An 11,580-nucleotide genomic window follows, 5' to 3' on the forward strand; every position below is an offset into this window, starting at 1 on the left:
ATTCCTTCAGATGGGTTATGGTCAATTTACGTTACATCATTTGCATCACAGCCTTATCAAATCAGAATTAAAGTAACATGATCATATCAGAACAATAAAAGGCAACAGTTATTCTTACATACTGGACATGTATACGAATTAATGCCAAAGAATAAACTTATCATGTAACTCATACCATGAAGTAACTTACACATCACTTTTTTTCAGTGTGAATTCTTTTTTGGTATTAGTGTAATATTGTGGAAATCACTGGCAAAAAATCACAACTGGAAGCTTCATCATGGGAAGAATCATCACTGGCTACATGATGTGAGCCATCAGATCTCAGATTTCATTGCAGAAACAGACCTGCTGTTCTCAAGTCACTTCACAGAAGGTCATCAAAAAAAAAAAAAAAAAAAAAAAAACAGGATCACGCTCTGCCAAACGGCAGGCCTGTACCTGCATCTCTGATTTCCATAATCATAGCCCTCTAAATTGTAGTCACCATTCTAAGCAGTTCAACCACTAAGTCACCTAACACCTGCAATATTAACATCACAAACAGAATATGAAACTAAAGAAAGGCAGATGCCTGGTGATTATCTTTCCAGACTGCAGTCTGAAGCCATTTCTCCAAGATGAGTCATGTAAGGGGTGCAGTAAGTCAGTGACATTTACTGCTGTGTAAAAGAACAGAGGGATGTGAGGTTTCCTCAGACCGAGGAGGGCAGTATGGAACTGCACATCAGAAGTGGTCTTCTCCGGGCTCAGTGGCACCGTGCCTGGTCTTTCTGCTTCTCGTGGTTGACACATCTACCCCACTTCTCTCTGAATGATATCCACATACGTTTAAGAAGTTATTTCCTATCTGAGCATTCGCCTGAAGCATTTGCCTGAAATTTACCATTGCGCTGCAGCCACACTGGATTTTCAGTGGGATTTTCCAGTCAAATTTACACATTGGACTCCTGACATCACTGAAGAGAAAGGCTCACTGTACACATCGGAACCATCCACATATATGCAAATAAATCAGTTTCTAGCTATTCTGTACTTGGCACGTATGCATGCTAAGCTAGGAGACTTACTTATAAGCAGCATCATTTTCTTCTATTTTATGCAACAAAGGATACAGATAGGCATATATTTTGCAAGATTTAAAAGCCACTGGAAAGAAAAAAAAACATTTTAGATATATAATTTATAAATATGGACAAGATTGGGTTACAGCTCGGCTTATTAAAACTTCCATTCACTGAATGTCTCTTCCACTTCGTTACAAGTTTATAGCAGCACCGCGGGAGAATTCCCCTTGTGCAATGTCACACAGTTGTCCATTTCCTCTCCACAGGAAACCCGGCTGCAACTCAGTCTGTCTGCAGTATCATGGGGGGCTGCTCATTTTCCTCCTCCAGACGCAGAGAGCTCACGTCATCCTCCACGCTCACGCCTCCACCCGCACCCTGATCCTCAGACAAACCTATTGCGTCAAAAACACAACATGACATTCAAGGCACGTCGCCCAGTTTCACACCAGGGGCCTCGCTTTCAACCCTACACAACAGGTAGATGCAGCTGTGAGAGGTGTCCTGTTATTTTAATGGACAAAATCTGGGACACGCACATCAACAAACAGTCTGAGCCCAACTGCAAATGTGTGGTTTTATCAGCTTTGCGCCAACTCCCTAGAAAGCAGCAATATTTCTACTGTGAAGACTATCCTTGCTAAATGAATAAGATGGATGAATGAATGAATGAATGACTGAATGAACTTAGCATTTTTTTCTGCTTGTGGTAAATGCTTACTGAAATTGTAATGCTGTTTTAATTTTTACATATAATTTACTTGATTTGACATTTTGTATATTTACTTCAAATAAAAACAATGACATAAACAACTACATTTTAATCAAGGTATTTGCTTATTAATAAGATATGATATGCATTGCAAACTTGTCATAGGCTATTCAACTTATGAAGCACAAATTATAACTGATACCTTTTTCTTTTCCACTCAAAATATCTAATTACAGTTACAGACATTTGAATGAATGAATGACACAGGTGACAGCAACAGTCAATCACTTGGATTGCCAGAAAACACACATTAATAATCACTCAGTCTCCCTTTCTTTCCAAGATCAGTGCCTGTATCTTCTAAAAAACCTTTCAATATGAAGGCTGACCAACCACCAGTTATACCCATGAAATGAATCAGTTCATTATACATACTCTCATTTAACTCTTCTCACAACTGCAAGATGTATCTGTAAAAATGTGTCCATCTCACATCACCTCCAAGCAGATCTAATGAACTGTATGCATGGAAGAACACTAACACTAACACAAGTATTATAATTATAAACTAGCCAGTCATCAGAAACTGGAGCAAACACCAACCATTACACTGGTATATTGACAAAACTGTATTATCTATGTGCTTCTTTTTATATGAAATTTAAAAAAGTAAAATGAGGAAAAGCAATGCCAAATGAAGGAAAGGAATGTGAAATGAAAGAAATGTCAAGGTGGGAAGAGACATGTCACAATAAAAAAAAAATACAAAAAGGAAAATCTGAACTGAAAATGTTTGATGTTGCTCATCTGACATTGGTTTTTGAATGTATTTTCTATTCTCTCACTTGATATTCTTTTTTGTGAATTTTCATTCTCTTTCCTCATAGAAATTTCTGTCTCTGCAACTAGCTTTGTGGGTGTCCAGTGATAACCCAAGTGTAACCAAAGTTAACTTGATTGCAATGAAAAAAGATGTAGTGCAAGGTTTAGTTAAGTCAATTCCCAGCTTGTAACATTTTACCATGCTACTGATGATTGCATGTCTGTTCATGCATTTAGGTTGTAAACAAGAAAGGGGACTGGATCTCCCAGTACACATACCCCTCCTACCCTAAAGTTACCTACATTTAAATTTTTTAAATTTATTGCAAAATACATTTAAACATTAATTTAATAGTATCAATCCTGAGATATAAATCTCACAATTGCTCATTGTGTACTGACAAACCATTCATTGCAAATTGCTGTCTCGACTGTTTGTAAATTCAGCTGATTGTAAATGTACAGAAAAATGGCATCTAACCAATAATCAATTCACCACTTGTATTTTCTGTTATTTCTGTTACATAGCATGTTTTACCATGTTTCCAGCCACATGTTCAGCAATACATAACAGTCTCATTCATCATCTGTATTAAAACTGTGAAAATCAGGCTTGGGTACATTACAGTGTGAACCAGGCTATCAGGTACCTTTGGCCACAGCGGCACCGTAGGTTTGTGCCACAAGTGGACGGTCATGGTTTGTCTGCTCCACAATTTCACTGGGTGGATCCACACTGCCATCCAACCTGAGCGAGGCAAGTAAGATGAGTAACAACTCGTTAATAAAAATTACACTTCATTTTGATAAAAATAATTGTGGTAACGAGTCTTAAATCTCACTGGCGCTTCCTCTCTACACCTGGGTCCTCAATGCTTCCAATGACCTCTACTCATAATGCATACAAATGCAGTCATTTCCCCTGATGTTGCCCTTCCTATTTACATTTCAATCAGTCAACACCTGACCACAATCTCATCTCCTTCTGTTGATCTCACCATTTTTTGCAGTATATTGCTCTCTTTATTTTTATGGAATATAATATGGACTGAATACATAAAAGTCTTGCTTATGTAATAACTTGTACTCCATTCATTTACTTGATTTCCGTTGAAAGCTTATGCTGTACACATTACCATACAATGGCATAATGAATCACAGTATAGGTAAAAAACCAGGTCAACATGCTACACCCATAAGATCAGCTTCCTTTCTGGAGGCAAGGGCCTAGCCTTGTATATCACATTAACCATCCCCCTGGGAGTCTTGTACAACAGGGCAGAGGGCTTTTAACTCCTGTTGCATTCCACCAAAATCTTATTTTCTATCTTTACTCCACAGCATTTTCTTGAATGACAGCATTAACTGAACTGAGGTTACCTCCATAATCATCAGTTTGAATTAAGTTTATTCAACACATCTATAAGGTCAAGTGTACGGCAAATGGGTCAAGAGGTGTAGAGCAAAGAACTGCAGAAAAAGGAGGGCCACTGGTCCTGTAGCTGCAAAGACAAACTAGGTAACTAGCAAGTCTTAATCCCTTTTTCCATTCAGCTTTTCCGTTTTTTCAGAATAAGCACTCGTCCAAGAGAACACCTGGGCTAGTGCTCTCAATTACAAAAAAGAATTGCTTTTGTTCTGAAAAAACTTTGAACAAAATAAGCCATGTACAGGTCCCCCCTAGGGGGCTTCTTAATATTATACACAACCTCTGACATTCAGACAGAAAGCTGAACTCACAGGTGTGGCATGTTGACAGAACAACAGATTTTTTTGGGAAACAGGAATCACTGGCCCCACAACACAGGATAATAAGTGAACGCAAAGGAAAAAAATGGAAGATTTTGGGAAATGAAGATTGTGTACAAAAGATTGTGTCTTGTAAAGAACAGACGTATTACTGGAGTTTTGCTATCTAACCTAAGCCTGATGGGTTCCGATAGGAGGGGGCAAGTTTGGGCCAGGTTTGCCCAATAATTTCCATCAAGACTCAAAGGAGTTGGATTGTGCTTCATTTAAAAATGCATACCTAACAAGCAAATACACAACAAATAACTGTTCTTACTTTCTGCTATCAAATGTGTGCGAGCTAATGTTCTACTCTATTTTGCACCAAAGAATTTAAAAGTTGCATTGACACTGGGCAGGTAGGCAGATTTTGTTTAATGTTTAGGCATACACAGCCCCTGAGCACAATGGGTTAGGACCATAGAGGTCTTACATGTGTTGCTTCATTAGTGTGCACTCTCCCCCCTCTTGTGGGTCCAGGTTGTACAGGTACAGATATCCATCTGCTGCTGCCACGAGAAGGCGAGGGATCTTCTGGATTCTGATACAAGAGAGAAAATCAGATAGTAGTAATAGTGCAGTCTTCAGATAGTAGTAATAGTGCAGTCTTCAGATTTTAAAGAACTGTACAAGAAAGAGTTCACACAAATTCAGTGATTTTTTGGTGCACTGAGCTACATATTAACTTATTTAACCTCTTCTGGACCATTTCTGTCAGTGTACTGAATTACTTAGCCATTTGCAACATTATCTATATATGCTTAACTGTTATTGTGCCATAATTAAGGTAATATCATATATTGTTTGTGTTAAAATGCAACATTGAACGAACTGTTCTCACACGTTCACAAATGTTGTCCTAGTAGGAAATGTAGTATTTATACTGAATTTACTACTATTTGTGTTTGTAACTGCAGGTCAATTTCTTGCTAACTCTCCCTCCACCCCCCTGACTGCTCCTTGCACATGGAACTTACATTCGTTTTTTTGCACATTGCACAACACTGCACGTTCTTCCCTTGCACATTTCTATTTTGCACAGTAGTGTCACTATACTGCCTGTCACTGCACTGCAGTTGATCTCTATGCATTAAGTTTTTACTGCTCCTACCTCACTCATATACTTCATATCTTGCACTTTATACATACCAGTTTTATATATATATATATATATATATATATATTGCTGTTTATTTATGCTTGCTATTTATATATGCTTTTTGCACTTCTGGTTTAAATGCTAACTGTATTTTATTGGCTCTGGACCTGTATTCTGCACAATGACAATAAAATCGAATCTAATCTAATCTAATCTAATTTAGCTTCATAAAAATTAAATTATGTCACATAAAATGCTACTTGATGTAAGAAAAAATTCAGTTTGTTCTCACGTGGCGAGAGCGCAGACGTTCTTGTGCCCTGAAAATGGCAGTCTGACTGTGGCAAAGGCCCTGCCCTGGGTGAACATTTCTGTCACTTGGGATGGTAAGTAGCTTTTAGACGCCATCAGCACTTTTCCAAAGTAACCAGTCCATGTAGTGGGATCCTCCTGTGGCCTACAAAGACAACCAGGTATGAGACACAAGTTTTCTAGACCCTCTGATACTAGACCAATTCTGTTTTTTTTTTTCCATTTCAAAGCTCAATAATCTAAATGAATTTGTTCTGTAGCCAGGAAGACAAATTACCTATAGTAGAAGGTCTCATGAGTTGCTCATTAAAATCTAATTTAAACAAAAAAACAATTCCACCCTTATAATACAGAAATTCCAGCCACTGGCCTATTAAGAAATGTCTAAGCAACCTTCTGTATTCTGTGAAGATGCACAATCCTTTGCTTTTCACTGATTAAGAGGAATTATTCATTTATTTAATACAAATACTATACCTTCACAGAAAAGACTAACGTGTAATACTAGCCTACCAACCAACAAAGATTCCTTTAGATTCTGGTATTATTTAAGACCACCTGGGGCTTTCAGTTGCTCTGAGAGAAATGCACAGGATGCTGCCAGATGTCCACACTGCCTTTGATGTAACCATGCCAAATGCATGACTGGATGACATTATCACAGAGCCACCTGTGATGGAATTCTGGGAACTTTTATTCCGGAAAAGTATGCTGAGGTCTCACTGAAGACAACATTCCTAAAAGATGAACATCGGCTCAACATACTCTGCTAAACCAAAAACAGACTAGGGCTGCACGATATAGCCGTCGCAATATATCGAATAGCTATTATCGAACAGCACAATAACAGCTATCCCCAGTATGTGGTGTTAGGTTTCTTCCTGTATTTTTTCCCTTTAGTCAGGACCACACCTCCAGTTTTCCGAGGCCATGTGAAATGCTTCCGGGGGAAAACCCACCACTCATATCTATTCAATGTTGATATCACAGCAGCAGCACTATGCTGCTTCCATGTGGTAGATAGAAACACATGGCCACAAAGTCAGAGTGAAAACATACACTATGTGTTTTTCAAAGCTAATAGGTAAGCTAGCCAACATATAGATACAAGTGATATTTTTCTGCCCTGGAAGCATTTCACTGAACTTTGGAGGTGTGCTCCTGCATTAGGTATGACTAAAGGGAAAGAAATATGGGAAGAAACCTAAAACCACACACCGGGGATAGCTGTTATTGCGCTAAAAATAGCTATTCAATACATCACGACGGCTATATCATGCAGCCCTAAAACAGACTTACTTTTCTTTTGGTATTTCCAGCTTGAAGATGTGAACCGTCTCAGTATTACTGGATGCAGACAGGTACAGTCCTTCCATACTGAATGCAAGAGAACAGATGCTGACACATCTGTTGGGCGAAAACCAAGTACAGCACATTATTTTCATTGTGAACTGTGTTTGATAACATTTAGGAGACAGGTATACATCAAGACCAACCCCTTTCACTTTTCTATAATTTTCCATAATAGAGTTAGCTATTTGAAAAAAAAATGACAAGATGTGAAACACCAGCCAAGTCGAGCCAAGTCAGAGTCAAACCTACCGCTTCACTCCCCTCCTGAACTCAAAGAGCTTCTGTCCTTCTGGAATGGTGAATACTCGAATCACAGTCCCCTGGAATAGAAAACAGGTTTAGAAAAATCATGACTTTAAATTCCATTCATTGCACTTCTTAACAGAAACTGCAGAATGAACAAAACCACCGTACCTTCTCTGAGGCTGTGGCAAGTTTAGTGCCGCTTGCATCGAATGCCAGGGCTGCTAATGGGCTGTCGTGGGCTGGAATCATGTTAGCAGCACGCTATAGAGGAAAGACATTGAGAGATATATCTAAATAGCTGACACCTTAATATATACGGATAGTTTACACCTAAAGGATGCAAATTATTACACAAAAGACAAAGCATACCAGATTGATCGTGTCAAAAACTTGGACCTCTCCTATCGTTGCACTCCCAGGGTATGCCAGATAGCAATTGTCATTACTAATTGAAAGCGCACATAGTCCTGTGAGAAATAAATACAAATGTTTTGCAACAGGCATGACAGAATATGCTGTTCTAAACAGAACTAAATGGCTAAATGCATCTGATGCAACTATATATAATTTAGCTTCAATTTTCATGACTTCTCTGGAATTGCAAAGAAAACAGAAAGAACTTCCATGTACAAAAATATGAGAGAAAAATGTACCTGAGGGGTTGGGAGGAGTGTCCCTAATGGTGTGTAGCACCTTCATGTCTCTGATATTGTGGATATAAAGTGACTCCTCCAGGCATACAATTAACCTCTGTAGAAACAGACGTGATACAACAATCAGAATAAACAATCAGAATAAAATATATTCCAATGCAACATTCATCATACATAATCCTTTCTATAAAACCACTCACTACTAGTGTCCTACACTACTGTCGTTGGGTATTTGTTGTTGTCATACGGACGTTGTATGCAAGCACTACAACACTGGAAACGGAGTCAAATTCCTTGTATGTGTAAAAGCACATCTGCTGCACATTTGAAATCAAGGCTCATCACAATAAATATATAGTGCATGGACAAAAGACATAAGTTTACCTGTCTGTTGAGTTTCACAGCAAGAATAGTGTTGGAGTAGCTGTAGTTACAGATCTCTGTCCCTTTCTTAAAGTGACAGACTTTCAGCTTCCTGGGTGCTTTAAGGCTAACAATGGCAACGAGACTGCTGGAGAACAGCCTTTCCACAATGCACACATCTTCAGTTTCAGCTGGTGGAAGAATTACAAAACAATTATTTAGGTTCATTTAGCGCTGCCCGACACCTCAGTCAGAGCACAGAAATGTTCCATAATTTTTCTGATTCCCAATCATAATATAGTGATATTGTTGATTATTCACAGATTTACAATACAGAATATTCTTTAGAGTAAAGATACAGATACAGATACTCTTTTTGGACTTGTTTTGCAATTGGATCCTTGAGCTCTTTTAAGACAGGGAGATATAGACTAACACATACCAGGACATTTTGGCTTAAAACCTAATCCACTGAGCCCGGAAGCTCAAACTGAATCTCATCTGAAAATGGACATTCCAGCATAACAGTGAAAGTATTCGTTCAAATTTGCAAACAAATGGTTAACTTAGCATGAAATAAACATTCTCAACTGATCACTTCAATCTCTAAACCTCAATCCAATTGAACAACTGTGGTTTGGACTCAACAAAGAAGTTAAAAATATAAACCAATTCTGCCAGGGACAATGGTTAAAACCCTATTCAGTGCCAGGACGTCATAAAGCACAACAGAAAGCCTCTGCTGTTATCAGTGTTATCCATTCCGAGAGGTGATCTACAAAATACTAGATGCAGGGATGTAAATAAATGTGACCCTTGTGTTTTCTGGAATAAAATTTGTGCATTATATGAATTTGTTTCATGAAATGCTAATAAGATTTAAGTATAACATTTAAAACAGTTTAACTAAGAAAAATAATCTAATATGCACATTTTTTTCTTTCACTGCAAATTGTATTTTATTCCTATTTAGGCGGGTGGATGACTACAAATGAAGAGAACTGTCTCAAACTTCAATATCCAGATGGACATTCATAAGCCTCCCTTGCATGTATTTTGTTTGAATTTTGTAATGTAAGAAGGGGTACTTACTGCATTCATAAATTTGTTCTAATTTATCAACTGAAGACAAGGAGAAAAATTTGTAGCCAGACTTGGTACCAACTGCTAAAGACCTGTAAAGGGAAATACAGCAACTGAGCAAAAACCAGATCTAAAATCACACCAGCCTTATACAAAATAATGCAGATTACAAAATATTTACTACAAAAGCCCCAAACAAGAAAGATGGACAGAAACATTTTTAGCAGCCTAAGAATAGTAAAAATGTTACCACTGATTCAACCACCTCCCAGATATGTTCAAATGATTAAAAGTCAATATTGACTTCTGGAAACAGCCAAATATATTCTATTCAAAACTGATTCTGTTGTTGTTATAACTGGCTAAATACATTACATTGCAAAAATGTACACGATGAAACACATTAAATGAAAGATGACATTAAAAATGTCATTTGGATTTCAGTCGACCTCCATCCAGAGTACTCTGGCATGGAAAGGTAGAGACATGCATCCCATCTTTTTAAAGTTGTGTTTCCCAGTAAGTTGTGGAGCAGTACAATCTGAAATCGGTGCCAAATTGTTCATACCACAGAAATTGTCACAGTTTGGAGCCTTTAATTTACAGTACGATGAGCAACTAGTTACTGCCTTCAACGCAGTTCTTCCTTCTAGTTTGGGGTAGCATGCGGTACTTTTGTAGCAAGAATTTTGTAAGAAGCAAGAGAGAAACAAAAGTAATCTATATTGTCCATCACACTGATATCCTTAAGAGCACATCAACACAATCAAAGAGTTAACAGAAATACAGCCAGCTACCACAACTACAGCTAGTTGCGACATCTATTGATGTCGCACAAATCTCTGCTGTACAGCTAGCTAGTTAAGCGTAAAATCGTGTTTGTTTCCTATCTGGCACAACCTCACCGACTGTTACGAGCAAACTGATGCATTGACGTCACGCAGAATTCCTTCACCGTATTCAAATATCTCTTACATACCTAACGTTACTTAGCTAATAACTTGTTGCATGTTCCTGATTGATGCCGTCTCTTAGATAGGTTAACGTTTCCCAGCTAAATCTTGTTTTACAGCTACATAACTAGCTTGCTTGCTAGCTAAATAACGATGTTAACTAGCTAGGTAACCATGACATTGGTCTGATTTCTTTTCTGCAGCGCATGTAGCTAACTCGTTCTAGCCAGCTAGCCATATAAGATTTCCGACATGATTAACTGTCTAGCTAGCTAATAAGGTAAACAATGCTGGAAACATCCTGATTCGCCTGTCCCATCATCGGACAATCTCAATCATAGCTATAAGGCTACATAGCTACTTGGCTAATCTTCAGCTACCTGGATGCGTCTGGGAATAGCTAGCTGGCTACCTAAGGAAGTGACGGAGTCATGTTTTGAAGTTAGCTAGCTAGTTAGCCATGCAGCTCTGTTGTTATTGGAACACGTGAATGAACCCGTTACTTTAAAGCATTTAAGCTTACGAGTTAGCATCAGGCACGTGTCTCATAAATATAGCTACCCTCGTGATTTGACCATAGACATACAAAGTTAACATATAGTTTATCTTTCATTTCCTTGGAGATCTCTGGCTAGGCCACCAAATCCTCGATCTTTCTGTGACCCCCTCCCCTGATTTCTCCTTACGTGTTGTCCTGGTTGAAATTGGCGAAGAGAAGCTGGCTGCAGCCAGCCTCTCCGCTCTGACTGGCCAGGTTCATGGGCTCGGCACCATCTACAAGTGTAACATCAGTAAAGATAACGACAGTCGGGGATAAGGTATTGATAATGTTGCCTCTGGTTAGCCGACGTTCCTCAATGCCGCAACCTTATCCACTTGCTCCTTGTTGTTGTTGTTTTGCTGAGGTGCTGTGCCCTCCCGGCGCGCCTGCGCAGTTGGGAAAGTGTGATGGCGACTCATACTGTCTCCGCCAGATGGCGAAAGTTAGCGGTTGTGTAACATCTACCGACTAAAGTAATTATGTTATGGGTCTGAAAGCAATGGGGGACCCAGCGACACATGAAAGGGGAATATTGTTTATTAAGTTACTTACCAAATGCATACGTTATATTTAATCACGTTTTTGGAG

The 11,580-nt window shown here is 38.6% G+C and overlaps 1 protein-coding gene across 1 annotated transcript; it reads right to left on the reverse strand.

Annotated features, from left to right (window-relative positions):
* Positions 1-428: 428 nt before the first annotated feature.
* Positions 429-11,369, reverse strand: LOC118787018 (WD repeat domain phosphoinositide-interacting protein 2-like). Its single transcript, XM_036542407.1, has 12 exons — positions 11,138-11,369; positions 9,508-9,590; positions 8,437-8,606; positions 8,053-8,149; positions 7,769-7,866; positions 7,568-7,660; positions 7,403-7,473; positions 7,100-7,207; positions 5,781-5,945; positions 4,823-4,930; positions 3,252-3,349; positions 429-1,462 (listed from the first exon to the last, which is right to left on the reverse strand). The coding sequence occupies exons 1-12, from the start codon at positions 11,209-11,211 to the stop codon at positions 1,350-1,352; spliced, it is 1,278 nt and encodes a 425-aa protein (XP_036398300.1). The 5' UTR covers positions 11,212-11,369; the 3' UTR covers positions 429-1,349.
* Positions 11,370-11,580: the final 211 nt, after the last annotated feature.

This window comes from Megalops cyprinoides, chromosome 1 (assembly GCF_013368585.1).
Source record: "Megalops cyprinoides isolate fMegCyp1 chromosome 1, fMegCyp1.pri, whole genome shotgun sequence".
Lineage (NCBI taxonomy): Eukaryota > Metazoa > Chordata > Actinopteri > Elopiformes > Megalopidae > Megalops > Megalops cyprinoides.

Bases quoted from the DNA above. Each gene is read 5' to 3' on its own strand.
- LOC118787018 (XM_036542407.1), bottom strand. From the start codon at position 11,211: ATGAACCTGGCCAGTCAGAGCGGAGAGGCTGGCTGCAGCCAGCTTCTC. The intron at 4,931-5,780 runs GTGAGAACAAAC...CTCTTGTATCAG, and splicing joins AACGTCTGCGCTCTCGCCAC to AATCCAGAAGATCCCTCGCC. The intron at 1,463-3,251 runs GTACCTGATAGC...TTGACGCAATAG, and splicing joins CGGTGCCGCTGTGGCCAAAG to GTTTGTCTGAGGATCAGGGT.